Consider the following 14762-nt stretch of genomic DNA (forward strand, 5'->3'; position numbering starts at 1 on the left):
TGGGACGGGCTGGATCAAACCAGGGCTGGCGATCAGACGGATTTGCGGTTCGGCTGCGAGGGGAGGCCAGGTTCCGCTCACGCGAAGGTCATGTTTGCAATGTGCAGTGTATACGTTGCGCAGAGAGGAGGACTCGGCGGTTCAAAGAACGGCTGGGGGAATGCGCCAAGCCCGGCACTATCGAGGGCGACATCGGCTGTTGACGGACCCATTCTGCGAACAAAAGTGCAGCCGCATGTCCGCTACGCAAGCAGCAGGATGCCCCCATGTTGAGAGCCTCGAGACGCCTGTTCTACCACAGCACCGCCACCATGGAGAAGCGTGACTATGCGGTATGCCCGCCATGAGACACACTCAGAGTGGAGCTGACGGGCATAGGCCGCCGTCGCGGCGTTGAACACGCTGCAGTCAAACTTCTCCATCGTCGATGCGATACGCAAATCTGGCCGGGGTATGAACAAGCAGGCAATCCCTGAGATGATTGAGTGGTGTCGCAAGGTTGGATATGAGGTGTGCGGCTCCCACGACGCCCACGCGAGCATTGCAATTGACCGGATTTCCAGCCCTCCGAATTTGACTGCCTGAGGCCTGTACACATAGCGGGAACAAAAGGTAAAGGCTCGACGAGTGCCTTCATCTCATCAATCCTATCACAGTATGCCACTCCCACCGGAGCCCAGGCGCGGCCACCCTCCAAGATTGGACTGTACACCTCCCCGCACCTACGCTTCGTTCGCGAGCGCATACAGATCAATAATGAGCCATTATCCGAGGAAAAGTTTGCAAAGTACTTTTTTGAGGTATGGGACAAGCTCGAGGCTGCGGCGCAGACAGAAAGTGCGCCCGCCGATGTGCCAACAAAGCCAGTCTATTTCCGCTACCTGACGCTCATGGCGCTGCACGCATATCTGAAGGAGGGGGTGGATTCAGCCGTCATCGAGTGCGGCATCGGTGGCGAGTTTGATAGCACCAACATCTTAGCCAAACCCACTGTGACAGCCGTCACCAGCCTGGGTATCGACCATACGGCAATGCTAGGCTCCACATTGCCAGAAATCGCATGGCACAAAGCTGGTATTTTCAAACCGGGCAGCGTCGCAATTACGGCGCGCCAAAAGGACGAGGCCATGACTGTGCTTCACGAACGAGCTGCGGAAAAGGGCGAGAAACTCTATGTCGTTGACGTGCACCCGGCGCTGGCAAAGGACGAAATTAAATTAGGGCTGGGCGCAGCATTTCAAAAGATCAACGCATCAGTAGCCATTGCAGCCGCGGCCGCTCATTTGCGCGCGCTCGGCCACTCGTCCATTCCAGATCCCACGGCCGTTCCTCACATTGAGCTTCCCGCTGAGTTTGTTCGCGGTCTAGAGCAGGCGCACTGGGCAGGTAGGTGCGAGGTACGACGTGAAGCCAATGTGGCATGGCACATCGATGGAGGACATACCATGGAGAGCATTGAGGTGACTGGCCAATGGTTTGCAGAGCAAATAAGAGCTGCAGCTTGGACAGCCACATCCGACCCAAAGGTACCTCGGGTGCTCATCTTCAACCAACAAACTCGAGATGCAAGTGCGCTAGCAAAGGCTTTGTATGCAACTCTGCAGAGCGGGATGACTACCGGCTCGACGTCGCCCTTTACTCATGTCATTTTCACCACCAACCAGACATTCAGCGAGGGCTACAAGCCGGACCTTGTCGCCATCAACACTAACCAGCAAGACGTGGATACACTGGCTGTGCAGAAGGCGCTCGCAGCGACATGGTCGGAGATTGATAGCACAGCAAAAGTGCATGTACTGCGTACCATCCAAGAGGCCGTAGCAACAGCAAGAAGCGTAGCGCGCGAGTATGCAGCGCATGCAGGGGCTGATGCTGAAGTCATGGTTCTGGTGACTGGAAGCTTGCACTTAGTGGGAGGTGCGCTTGAAGTGTTGGAGACGGAGAGGGCGCAGTGAGTTGTGGTTGGGTACGGATGCCCATAGCCAAGGGGAGATTATGTAAATGCGCTTCAACATGCGGTGAGCAGGAGATGCGAGAACTTCAACGCCGAGATTAGTTGGGTCTTTTTGGAGAAATTAATCGAGTGTCGGATTGACAGCTGTATGGAAATGAAGCCAGCTGGCGTTGTTGCAGGCCATACTGGTGATGCTGCAATGACTCAGCCGATGGCCTGGCCTTTCTAAAACGGCATTCGATGGGATCAGCATGTGAGAGCACCGCATCTGACGTTGGTCTAGCCTGATCGTTCTCGCCTTGGTACATGTCCTCACGGCTGTCGGGAAACCTCGGACCTGATGTTTTTTTGAACAATGGCCCACCGGCCGCGCATCGTCATGTATCCATCAGAAGCCGTTTGAGCCGATTAACAAACTGGCGGCTGCTCTATGTTGCAGCGAAACAAATGTCACATGTCCGGACGCAACAAACGTTTTCCATCAAAGCAGCCAGGCACATCTGGAGCCTGACCAGTATCATCATCGTCATCATCATATTAAAGAGGAGCACCTGTGTGGCTGTCTGCATGTGGCGCTGATAGTCAAACTCCGGGGTCGGGTGCCTTGGCGACCAGGCCAACTGTCGCGTGGTTGGACGATGACGGTGCGGAAGAGCCGCTAGCCGTCAATCGACTGGTCCTCCCCATGTCATATAGTCCGAACGATTCCCCATCACCGTCGTATTGTAGTTATACACACAACACCTCGTCATCCTGGAAATTTGCTTGCCTTTGATCCCTCAACTCAGACCAAACCGACACGTCAACTACGCCTAATACTTCTTTCCTGCTTGTCGATCCTGAAATTAAGGTGCAGCTGCTACTACCCCTTCTCGAATTCGCTGCAGACATGAACTGCCCGTCCAGAACAGACGACGATATCCTCTGGCACCCCGGATGGAACCAGAACCCACCACGCTTTGCTGCTGATCTCACAACCTGTGCTGATCTCAACGGCATCGCCAACGCACGGGAGCTGGGAGAAGCAGATCAGCTGTGCACGACACGCAACTTGCGAGCCTGCCAAGTCGATCATTTCAATGGCCAAGAAATAGACAAGGACAAAGCCGTCGCCATGGGCGGGGGTGTCAAAGGGTCCTCAAATGGTATGTTTTCTTCTTCTTCGTCTTCTTTTCTCAAACGTTTGAAACAAGAAAATGGCTACACCGCGTTAACACGAGTTACTTTTTTTTTCCACGGCTATAGGACCTTGCACCCGAACAACCACGCATTTGACCAAGTGCCAAGCTAGCCTCACCGACATTGTCGTCGGTTGGGCCAAATGGCTGGTCTCCGTACTTTGTACTTCAATCTTTATTTCTTATGCTAGCGGCAACTTGAGTGCGCCCAAGTTCGTTGTGTCTCAGGGTAAGTAAAGTTGGAAATTCTCACGCCACAATTTGTCTGCTAACTTTTTTTTGTCCAGATGCCCCCTTCCAACGGCTTCCTAGACGAAGCACTTGTGAAGATGGCAAGGCGCACCCGGAATACGATCTCCCGCTTCATGTTGGCGGTCTCTTCATTATTCTCTTCGTGTCGGGAACAGGCTGTGCCTTTCCCATGCTCGTACTCAAGTTTCCTCGTCTGCGCATCCCCCCGTCTTTTCTCTTTGGCGCCAAGCACTTTGGTACCGGTGTCCTCGTCGCAACCGCCTTTGTGCACTTGCTCCCCACGGCTTTTGGTTCGCTGGGCGATCCTTGTCTGTCGAGTTTCTGGACTACAGACTACCAGGCCATGCCGGGTGCCATTATGCTAGCTAGCGTTTTCTTCGTCACTGTGATTGAAATGACTTTTTCCCCTGCTCGCCATGTCTGCGGTGGTAATGAGGGCGTAGCAGCCGTCTCGCGTCCCAAAAAGGTGCCTGATGCGGAGATGCCTGACGCGGAGGCGGAAGAGCAGCCTGCTCCGCCGCAGATGGGGCTGGAGCGAACCCACTCGGAATCAAGCATGCGCGTCCGTGATCTTGGTGCGTTGAAGGGCAGAGTCGGGAGCATCAGTAGAACGTTGTCCCGCTACCGCGAAGATGGCCAGAGACTCGACGCTATTGAATCCGCCGGTGGATCAGAAATTGGCGAAGCCCCAGTTGCACTCAAAAAGGTGGAAAGTATCGAATATACTCCTCAACCTGACCATGAAAGTGGCGCCCACGAACACATTCTCTCACCCGAGCAGATCCACCGCAAAGCCGTCATGCAAGTCTTTCTCCTGGAAATGGGTATTCTGTTCCACAGCATCTTCATCGGCATGTCCCTCGCTGTTTCTGTAGGCAACGATTTTACCGTCCTACTCATCGCCATTGTCTTTCACCGTAAGTCTGTACGTCGTCTAACCATGGTTACATTGCTAACACTGCGCCTCCCCCTCCGCAGAAACGTTTGAAGGCCTCGCCCTAGGCGTCCGCATCGCAGATATCAAATGGAACCCCAAATCCATCCAACCCTGGCTCATGGCTCTCGCATATGGTTGCACGTACGTTTCTCCCCTAGTCCCCTTCCCCTTCCTCCCTCCTTCGATATACTGAACATATCACAGTACACCCGGTGGAATGGCCATCGGTATCGCCACACATACACTCTACTCACCTGACTCGGAAATCGGACTTCTTGTGGTTGGCATCATGAATGCTATTTCTGCGGGTTTTCTGGTTTATGCGTCGCTGGTTGAACTCATGTCGGAGGATTTCCTGAGCGATGAGAGTTGGAAGGTGCTGAGGGGCAAGCGCAGGGTGTATGCTTGTTTGTTGGTGTTTGTGGGGGCGTTTTTGATGAGTTTGGTAGGGGCTTGGGCGTAAGGTGGTGGTATGGAGAATGTTGGGGTAGAATGGGGATGAAGAGGGAGATGAAGAGGGATGGGATAGGATGAGGGTAGTAGGATTGGTGTTGGGATGTTGAAGAAATAGCGTACGGGACAATCTGGCTTAATGCGTTATTCATTGAACGAAAAGAAAATAGCGTATTTACAATAAAGCACTATCAATACTGCGATAGCATCGTTGTTCGAAATATTGAATCTCAAGTCTAATCATCACTCCATACATTCTTCCAGTATCTGACAAACGGGAAATTCCATCTCTCCTCTCCCATACTCCCACACTCCATCCGCCACACCGCTCGTCGTCGTCGTCCTCCTCCTCCTCCTCACAACCATCTGTCCCCGCGTCCGCTCCGACAATTTCACCACCCCTTCCTCCACAACCATCAACGCCTCCTCCTCCGGTCCCGATAACGGCACAACCCGCAACCCAGGCGCAGGCACATCTCCCAACTCCCTCTCCGCCACAATATTAGACGGCACTATCCGCACCTCCCTCAGCACCCTCTTGAACCCCGCCAACCTCTCCCCATCCCGCAGAAAGACCCCAACCCCAAATTTCCTCTCGGCAAGCGCATTTAGCACCGCAAACCTCTTCTCAAAATGCACCCTCAACACCACACACCCCTGCTTGGCTTTCACGTCTCTCTGCATGAGCTGCGTAAGCGCATCCGCCATATCTAGCGGCACATGCGCCGCTCGCCGTTTCTGATGCCGACTCTGGAGTGCGCCGTCGAGCGGATCCCACACCACATCGATCTCGTACCGCGCTACTTTGGCCAACCAAGGGTGGTGCCGCGCCAGTTTGTGCAGGTGGGTGGATATCTTTTTGGACCAGTGGGGGAGCGTAAACGTGTTGATGCGGCCTTTGAAGTGGATGGTTATGTGGAGCGATATCCCGTTGTTGAGGAGCCACGAGCTGTATTCGTGGGCTTCGGGGGAGGAGAGGGAGAGTAGGCTGGTGGAGCCGTGGTGGGTGGGGCAGAGGTGGATTGTCGTGTGTTTGCATGTGAAGGTTTTGAGGGGGAGGGGGAGGTGCGAATTTAGAGGTTGAGAATCCGGGACAGGGGAAGAGAGGTACGTGTAGATTTCGTTGCGGAGTTCGGGGGGGAGATCAGGGAAGAGAGGTTGGGGTATTGTTGAAGGCATTTTGATTTCGTTATGTTCGATTGCGTTTTCTCTCCTTGGAGATATTGGCGGGTATGGTCAAGATGGAAAGTGTAAGGCAAGTTTCTCGAGTTGGTGGTGTCAGATACGAGACGCGTGCCGGTTTTCTGAACTTAAACTGGTAGGATAATTTTCAAGGTGAATGATTCGACCCAGTCTATTGTTCGTCGTATGCAACAATAGCCGTGCGGTGAGTGGCCAGTCACGTGATGGGGCTGCCTGTTGCCCGGGGTGAATACAGGAGGCCGCACGGCTCACAAAATGTCAGCAGCATATCCAGCATATCTGAAGAATATCTCATATACCTCTGAGAGTGAGTATGTTTGAAACTGCAAAATGCAGTCTAGAAAATTTGTTGTTGAGCAATTTTTCCGGAGTGGTTCCCCCCGGCAGCGGCTCGGCACCTTGCGGTTTTAGGAAGCGGCGACGATGGTGGAGCTCGATTGTTCTATGCGCGTTTGACGAGTGACGCGGCTCTTCAATATAGTACCGATACTTTTTGCATACGGTAAATTTTTTTTGCTGTCCGAGGACCAAGTAGAGAGTCACACAGTTTGGTTGCTGCCATGCAGAGACACTGCACATCAGGTAGCAAGTCACATTGTACTGATAATGTGTGAACCTTGGTTCGTTCAGGGTCCAGGGTGGATGCGGTTGGACAGGGTATAAATACTAGCTATGTTGTAAGTGATCCGCGAACTTTGAAACCACTACATGCTGTTGATTCGATTTATTATGGGCTAGGTGTGTAATGAGAGAAAGAATCAAGAAGATGGAAAGGGCATGCAATTATAGATATCACTGCTCTTGATAGTTTGACTCATCAGGCGTCTAGTGATCGCACGTCTGGGTTACGAGCGAACTGCGCCCTTTGGCAATGTGGTCTGTGCGCAAAATAGAAATGCATTGGTTGCCTCTAGATTATGTACCCTATCTCCACTCCCCTCTTCTGCCTATATTCCTACACTGTTCATCTGCAGTAGAGCCTCTCGCCTAGCCTGCATTGCCTCCTTAGCTGCCGCGTTCTTCTCCCGCTCCTCCTGGATCTGTTCCGCATACTTGCTGCGAGCTCTGATTTGAGGTCCCCATTTGTAGATCCAAAACACTGGTATACAGACGCCCGCAGAAATCCCAAAAAGCACCCATGTAGAGTTTTTGACACCAAGCTTCTTGTACATTGGCCCGGTATAGAACGAGCAGATACCAGCGAGAACGTCTCTGGCAAAACCATTACCACCGGTGGCCGAAGCAGAATACTCTCCTCCGTAGGCTGCCACCATGTAGTCGATTGTGGCAAAGTAGATTGCAAGGTTGGCACAACCGATAAGTACTGCGAAGATGAGCGGCGCAATCCATGGAAGAGGCGGTCCCGTAACGACGAAAGCTGATCCAAACAAGCCGATTGGCAGTAGCAACACCACCCAGCGGAGAGCTGAGAGTCGACTCTCAGGGCTTAGTACCGTGCCTCTTGCACGTAGCTGGTTGTGGCGTCTGATAATAGGGAAATATATCACTCCAGCTAGCCAATAGCCAATAAAGAGAGCAAATAGCGCCAGTCCAAGCTGGCTGGGCGTAAATCCCCACCCGGTCTTACCAAACACATAACCGTACGACTCGAGGAAGCTGAAGATGAGTGCATCGCTGAACCCGCTCAGCAACGACAAAAACCCAACGATCGGCTCGCAAACAAGCATCTTGTATGGACGGCCCATGATGCTTCCTACCTTCTTCCAGTCAAGTTTTGCGTCTTCAGTGGGTCCAACAGCATTGTCATCGGGATTGATTTTGCGTCGCCTCTTCGCTTCCTTGTTAAGCATAACCGTCGCTCTGGTCTCCGGAACGTAGAATGCGTGGATGACCTGGACAGTGACACCGAGTATGAGCTGGATCCAGAAGTTCCAGCGCCAGCTCAGGAACTGCTCAATAGGACCACCACAAATACCACCAATGACTATAAATGTGTTAGCAAATGTACTTGAATCTCAAGCTTACGAATCGAACATACCAGAGCCCAAGCAACTCCACAGACTGACCCAGAGAATGGGCATCTGCTGGTCTTCAGGTTCAAACATATCTGCAACCATTCCAAGTGTCACAGAGCCGCCTGCAGAGCAAAGGCCGCCGAAGAGACGTGCAATCAGGACTTGATGCCAGGAGGTGCTGGCACCGGCAAGTATCTGCCACATGTTGACAGTGAACAGCGACACTTGCATGATGGGCCACCGGCCAAACTCTTCGGACCAAGGAGCCCAGAGCTCGCACCCGAAGCCATACAGGATCAGGAACCAAGCCATTCCCGCTCTGGCGTTGGTGAAGTGATTGGTTCCAAGATTGTAATGCTCATTGAGACGTCCGATGGCGTTTGAATAGACGGCGGCGTTGTAATCTAATCAAAACGTTAGTTCTGCGCAGCCTCGATGTTGCGCAAGTGAGTGGGTTTACATACTCATACTGGTCTGGCATAAAGCCACAACAGTCAGGATCTGCCACTTCTTCTTCGTGGAGAACATGTAGCCCGTCTTTTCCACGGAATTCGCCTCGTCGAGCTTGAAAGCGCCGCTGGACCCTGTTTCGGCACTCCGTGTAGGAACCATTTCGATGTCGTCGTTTGGTTGTTTCTTGCGGCTAGTGGAAGCGTCGCTGCTCCTCCTGAGGTATGTAGCCATGATGTGTGTTATCTCAGTCAAGACTTGCTCACACAGTACGTGAGATAAAGTCAATAGACCGACTATGCGTGAGTGATTAAGTTTTTGAATGGGATTTAACTTGTGAGAAGATGCTGGGGCTCAGTCGTCAAACCATGAGATTACTTGAGGGTCGAGAGATAAGGAATGCTGGACATGGCAGTTCTTATGTATTGTGTTGATCAGGGTATTGGGTAATAAATCTCAAAAACGGGCTGGTCCGAGAGCCTTCATAACCATAGTTACGTTCAATTTTTGTCGTATGTGCAATACGTTTCATTGCTTTGGACAAAAATGCGTGACGGCCCGCGCTCAGAACCATGGTTCAACTGAGCCATTCCCCGCACACTGACTACCCCATGATATTTCTCTTATTTGCCAATTTTGCTTCACCTCAATCATGCCTTAACCAAAGATAAGACACGGGTAGGGAATTCAAGCTTCATCGCTTGAAAGCACACACACACACACACACACACACACACACACACACACACACACCCAAGTGCGTATGTATAAACCACCCTCGATATCTTCATTCCTCGCCACACTCTTCAACCCCAGAAAATAACCACGGTCTGCAACCCCGCAGGGTAAACCACAATCACACCTCACCATTGCACGTACATAACGGTACCTGGCCCATTCCCCCCGCTTCGCCAAAAGAGCTAGTAACCATGGTTCCTGCATATCTCCTCCACAAAAAGGAGAATGCGGAGACTTCACACAGTGCGAAAAAAGACGTCCCAGTCTCGGTCCGTTGCCTCCCCCCCTCATTTTTTTTGCTGACCCAATATATTGATGTCCATGTCGAAAGGCGATTGGCGAATATACCGAATGTACCTGAGGCCCACAAGGTACACGGAAGGCGCAGTTAGACGAGCAAACAAACAGAAAAAGCCCACCCTTAGGTTTCTTGCTATCGAACATCAGACGAGGGTGTTATCATCATCATCATATCTCATTTCGCTGTTGCTTCCCAGTTTCCATTTCTGTCGTTTCTAGTAGTCACCTGAGCATTTTGATCGCGTGGCCCGACAATCTTAAAGTCAAACATGCAAAGATGATGAATGGACCGTAGGTAGACAACAACAACAACAAACGGTCAATGGTGGTATTTTTCAATCGAACTACATAGAGCAACTTTGAAAATACGTGGTAGAGCGCCTACAACACCGTCCCAAATCAACGCCGACCTGCCCTGCTTTTTTGCTGTCATGTGGAGATATGCAATACGCCCCTAGAGTGCCTCTGCAGCTGCCTTTGCCTTTTCAACCTTTGCGCGCTTCCTACGCAGGTTTTCGGATTCATTATCGCGCTTATTCTCGCCGTACTCGATGCGCTTGAGCAACTTGCGCTTCTTGTTTGACAACATCATCTTTTGCCTCTCGCGCTCTTCCTCTTGCTCGCGCCTCTTCTTCTCGGCCTTTTTGCGGATGGCTGCATTCTGCTCCTTCTTTGTTGGTTTCTTGACCTCAAGTTTCTTGCCTAGGGCTTCAGCCTCAAGCTCGCGTTGGTGCTGAAGACGGGCAGCCTCGCCCTCGGAAATGTCAGACTCGGCATCTGAGTCGAAGCCGTCAAAGTCGTCAGCAGCGCCAGCCTCTTCGTCTGAGTCAGAGTCATCGCTGTCGTCTTCAGAATCGGCGACATCCATGCCCTCTCCAATCTCAACAGAACCGTCACGGTCGACAATGGCATCCATGTTCTCGTCGCCATCCGAATCCACGGCGGCATCTTCTTCATCCTCGTCTTCGAATGCTTCGGCCTCGCCCTCGGGCTGTTGAGCTGCAAGAGGCAAGTTGGGGTCGTACTCGCCCTTCTTGGGCTTCACCCATGGGCTCAGATGTGGGGGTAGGTCGGCACCAGGAGCATAGTGGTCAGGACGCAGCAGCTTGCTCTGGTTGATGCAGTCCCAGACCCATTGTGGCTGGACATAGGTGCGACCAGGCATCATGGAATAGGGCCACTGGGCCTTGGGGGCAGCAGTGTCGCCATTCTTATTGTCTTGTGCAGACGCTCCATTTGATAATGCCGGTCGGTCAACAATCTGATGTGTGATGTTGGGATCGGATTCGTTTGTGGTGAAGGCGCCGTCGCCGAGCGTGCCGTCCCAACCAACGCGCTTACAACCAAAGGCCTTGAGGATGAATTCGAGAGGTGCTCTGGGTGTCTCTCGCGAGAGGTAAAAGGTAAAGGGAGCGAACAACGAAGCAACCTCGGCGCTGCTTGCTTGTGGCTGGGGCAGGATATCGGCGTCAGGCGCAGTTGGTTCGAACTTGTCAATCTCGTCGTTAGCCTCTTCCTCATCATCTTCACTACGTTTGGCTAAGGCTGTTGATTCCTGGGTATCTTCATCGTCGGGCATGGCAGCAAGCTTGTCGGCGATTGCTTGCGCCTCCGGGTTGACGTCAGCATGCTCGGCATGACCATTGGCGGTGCCGTTTGTGGCATTGACCTTGCCTTGAAGCTGGAAGGCAGACAGCTCGCCACCCTGCTCGTCGCTCTTGGCATTGAACTTTGGTGGGTAGACGAGGCCGACGGAGGTGTATAGACGGTAGTTGACGAAACCAAGGAGGGTAGTGTAGAACTCGACAAAGGTGCCCATGATACGGAAGTCAATGTCTCCTCCGGTGCGCTGGACAAAGCGGTAGGGGACGAGCCATAGAATGTCCTGGCCCTGGATGGTGGCCTGGTAGTAGATACCCTTGATGGAAAGGAATGATTTCCGCAGCGAGTGCGAGGTGATTACGTAGTGCTCAAACTCGCGCGTCAGGCGCTGGCAGAGGGCAATTGTCTTTGCGGGGATGTGGTCGCTCGAGGGCAGGTTGGCGAAGAGGAACAGCATGGATAGGGCGTCGTCGAGGTCGCGCAGAGCGTCGACAAAGGTGGGGTAGCGCTCCTTGATGATGTGGTCGAGCTTGACCTTGGGCATAAGGTTCTTCTCAAGGCGCGATGCATCGCCAGCTTCGCCACGGCCGAGGGCGCGGCCAATCTTCTTTGCGACGGCCTTGTGCTCGCGGAACTTTGCCAGCAGCGGCTCATGGAGCAGGTATTGGATGTCCTTTGTGTAGTAGAATGTGGTAGCAGCTGTGGAGCCGCGCGAGACCTTTTTCTTATTGCGCGGCTCACGGGGGTAGATGCCCTTGAAGATACATAGCCGGCGGAAATCTGGGAGGGAAATCTGGAGCTTCTTAACGGCGCGCGTGCGGGTAATGTAGTTTTTGGCAGCCCCGGAGGTGCCTGTGTGGGATGAGTCAGCATCTTTGTGTTTTCAATCAAGGGACAATGGCAGATACTAACCCTTCTTCTTGCTGCGCCCGGCCATGATGAGTCGCAGTAGTTGTAAGGTTGTTGCAGTTTGTGTCGGTGCCAGGCGAGCAACTTTTGGGCGGGCGCAAAAAAGTTCGAGATGCAGCGGCTAGTAGACAGGGATTGCGGCGTTAGCGGCGACAAGGGCCCGCCGCCATGCATCCCTACTGCCGACGACATAGGTGGATGCATGGATATCCTGCCACAACACCACGTCGGCTGCGACTCAAGCCATGGCCATTGACAGCCAGCACCGCCTGCTGCTCTTCGGCGCTGCTGCTGCCGTCCGCCTGCTGCTCTTCACCCTCTTCCCCGCCCTACCCGATGTCCTGGCCGGCCGCGTCGAGGTCTCCACTCCGGTGACAAGCTTCAAACGGCGTATGTCCTGCCATGTATACCTCCCCATCCCTCTGCCATTGCTGACACCACATAGTCCAAGAAGGTCTCTTCCTCTATACGCACAATGTCTCGCCCTACGATGGCGGCGTCTACCACCAGGCGCCCCTCCTACTGCCGCTCTTTGCCCTGCTGTCCCATCCCGCCATAGCCCCTCTTGCGACCTACGTCTTCTTCACCCTCGTCGACCTGCTGAGCGCGCATTCATTAGCCCAGTTGGCAGACACGGGCTTCGCCTCGGTCACGCGCCTGTTTGCCTCCCCGCGCAAGGACCTGAGGTGGAGTAGCGCTGCCATCGCGGCTGGGTACTGCCTATGTCTCCCCTTCATGGCCCCTATGCTGACATATCCATCAGTTTCTTATTCAGTCCCTTTACCGTCGCAACATGTCTCGCCCGCTCAACCTCGGCCCTGACGAACCTCTTCGTCCTCGCTGCCATGGCAAAGGCTTCTCAGGGCGCCAGCTTTACATTCATTCTGGCCACGGCCTTTGCTTCGTACCTTGCTATGCATCCTGTTCTGCTCTTCCCACCCCTGATGGTCCTGCTGTACGATGCAAAAGCCCTCAAGAAAAAGTCGACCCCGCATCTCCCCACGTTTGTCATCGTACACACAATTGGCCTCGCAGCCGCAATTGGCGCCTTGCTGGTCGGCTCTGCTTTCTTGACCGGCTCGTGGGATTTTTTGGCTGCCACGTATGGTGTGCGTCTTTTGCTTCCAGATCTGACACCCAACGTTGGTCTCTGGTGGTACTTCTTCATTGAAATGTTTGACTCTTTCCGCGAGTTCTTCCTAGGCGTCTTCTGGCTACATGCCGCCTCGTACATGCCAGGCCTGACTATCCGCCTCCACAAGCAGCCCTTGTTTGTTGCTTGCTCATTGACTGGAGTCTTTGCCATCTTCACTCCATACCCCAGCATAGCCGATGCTGCCTTGTATCTGTCCTTGGTGCCCATGTTCCGACATTTGTTCCCTCGTAAGTATCCTATTCCCATGGCACGTGGCCATCCTACTGACTGAGCCCCAGTCATGCGTTACACTTTCCTAGCATCAGCCAGCATTCTTTACACATCCTTCCTTGGCCCTGCCTTCTACCACTTATGGGTATATGCTGGCTCGGGCAACGCCAACTTCTTTTATGCCATCACCTTGGTCTGGAGTCTGGGTCTTTCCATCATCCTAGGTGACTCCTTGTATGCAGCTCTGAGAGATGAGCTGGACGTACAAAGACCAGAGCTTCAAGGTAAAGAAGTTCGCCGGATATAACAGCATTGCTATGCCATGTTGCATGCTGTACACATTGCGTCCGCGACGATAAAATAAAATCACTGTTCCATACATACCCGGGAACCATCTCGCGTGCTGCCAATTAACCACTCTCACTCTTCCACATGGTTTTTCACTGCCTAGTAAACATGCCCAAAAGTGGGGTGAAAGCGCCTCTTTAGGCCTCTTTAGGTTTCCCTGCGTGCTCTCACTATGAATACCAAGCATGCTTAATCTAGCTTCACCTCTCACTGAGTTGCTTGTTAGCGTCTAATGCGTCAACGTATAAAACTTTGTCGCCCTCCTAACTCTGTCACCTAAACTTCCTCCTGCTCTCGTACAACATCCCCTTTACCCATAACTTTCGTGTCATCTACAAAGCAACAACATCAACATCAACACTGCCAACCATGGCACCCTCCAACTCCAAAGACGTCAGTTTCACTCCGCGCGAGATGGAAGTCCTCGCCCTCGCATGGCAGTGCATGGAAACCCAGCCCAAGGTACACCTCTCCATCCCTTCCACCTCTCCCTGCAATCCACTGACCAAACCCCCCAGATCGACATGGCCAAACTCGGCGCCCTCGCCGGCTACACCCCCGGCAGCGCCAGCGTCACTTTCGGCAAAATCAAATCCAAGCTCAAGCTCCTCGGTGAGTCTCTCCAAGACACGCCCGGCACACCCTCCAAGTCCACGCCCAAGAAGAAAGCTGCTACCCCCGCCTCTACTACGCCTCGCAAGCGCAAGAACGCTGCGCTGGTGGCAGATGCGACGCCCAGTAAGAAGGGCAAGATGCCGATGCGCGAGGAAGACGATGTCGAGGATGATGACGAGGTCATTAAGTGCGATGTGTCTGGTGTCAAGAAGGAGGAGGAGATTGAGGATTATGGGTTCTTGAGCGGAATCGAGGCATATGCTGTTGGTAACAGTGGTAGGAACTGAAGTCTGTTATGCAAGTTTGTTTACTTGTAACCAACCAACGAGACAGGGTAATGAGGGATATGGATGGAGGAAATCTGCAGGCATTTGTGTTTGTGTTTCAGGAGGGTTAGGTAGATGCAGCTACTTTACACCTATTGCACAGTGGAGTGAATATATCCAGTGTAGATATTATACTCGTGAGAGACTGCAATGAG

General features: G+C 53.0%; 7 protein-coding genes across 7 annotated transcripts; 4 read left to right on the forward strand and 3 right to left on the reverse strand.

Annotated features, from left to right (window-relative positions):
- Window positions 1-311: 311 nt before the first annotated feature.
- On the forward strand, window positions 312-1955 carry COCMIDRAFT_3896 (uncharacterized protein; the record flags this gene model as incomplete). The annotated part of the gene is made up of 3 exons (XM_007688187.1): window positions 312-332; window positions 379-510; window positions 564-1955. The coding sequence occupies 3 exons, from the start codon at window positions 312-314 to the stop codon at window positions 1953-1955; spliced, it is 1545 nt and encodes a 514-aa protein (XP_007686377.1).
- Window positions 1956-2843: 888 nt separating this feature from the next.
- On the forward strand, window positions 2844-4784 carry COCMIDRAFT_24958 (uncharacterized protein; the record flags this gene model as incomplete). Its single annotated transcript, XM_007688202.1, has 5 exons — window positions 2844-3099; window positions 3200-3361; window positions 3420-4301; window positions 4363-4462; window positions 4526-4784. The coding sequence occupies 5 exons, from the start codon at window positions 2844-2846 to the stop codon at window positions 4782-4784; spliced, it is 1659 nt and encodes a 552-aa protein (XP_007686392.1).
- A 233-nt stretch (window positions 4785-5017) lies between these two features.
- COCMIDRAFT_91055 (uncharacterized protein) lies at window positions 5018-5953 on the reverse strand (the record flags this gene model as incomplete). Its single annotated transcript, XM_007688234.1, has 1 exon — window positions 5018-5953. One exon carries the CDS (start codon window positions 5951-5953, stop codon window positions 5018-5020), a length of 936 nt encoding a protein of 311 aa, XP_007686424.1.
- A 728-nt stretch (window positions 5954-6681) lies between these two features.
- COCMIDRAFT_35343 (uncharacterized protein) lies at window positions 6682-8637 on the reverse strand (the record flags this gene model as incomplete). The annotated part of the gene is made up of 4 exons (XM_007688219.1): window positions 6682-6711; window positions 6937-7922; window positions 7977-8357; window positions 8418-8637. 4 exons carry the CDS (start codon window positions 8635-8637, stop codon window positions 6682-6684), a joined length of 1617 nt encoding a protein of 538 aa, XP_007686409.1.
- Window positions 8638-9895: 1258 nt separating this feature from the next.
- Window positions 9896-11980, reverse strand: COCMIDRAFT_91037 (uncharacterized protein; the record flags this gene model as incomplete). The annotated part of the gene is made up of 2 exons (XM_007688235.1): window positions 9896-11895; window positions 11956-11980. 2 exons carry the CDS (start codon window positions 11978-11980, stop codon window positions 9896-9898), a joined length of 2025 nt encoding a protein of 674 aa, XP_007686425.1.
- Window positions 11981-12197: 217 nt separating this feature from the next.
- On the forward strand, window positions 12198-13625 carry COCMIDRAFT_35345 (uncharacterized protein; the record flags this gene model as incomplete). Its single annotated transcript, XM_007688220.1, has 4 exons — window positions 12198-12342; window positions 12398-12665; window positions 12716-13335; window positions 13387-13625. 4 exons carry the CDS (start codon window positions 12198-12200, stop codon window positions 13623-13625), a joined length of 1272 nt encoding a protein of 423 aa, XP_007686410.1.
- Window positions 13626-14035: 410 nt separating this feature from the next.
- On the forward strand, window positions 14036-14568 carry COCMIDRAFT_35346 (uncharacterized protein; the record flags this gene model as incomplete). Its single annotated transcript, XM_007688221.1, has 2 exons — window positions 14036-14128; window positions 14185-14568. 2 exons carry the CDS (start codon window positions 14036-14038, stop codon window positions 14566-14568), a joined length of 477 nt encoding a protein of 158 aa, XP_007686411.1.
- Between the last annotated feature and the right edge of the window lie 194 nt (window positions 14569-14762).

Source organism: Bipolaris oryzae (assembly GCF_000523455.1).
Source record: "Bipolaris oryzae ATCC 44560 unplaced genomic scaffold scaffold_39, whole genome shotgun sequence".
In the NCBI taxonomy this organism is placed as follows: domain Eukaryota; kingdom Fungi; phylum Ascomycota; class Dothideomycetes; order Pleosporales; family Pleosporaceae; genus Bipolaris; species Bipolaris oryzae.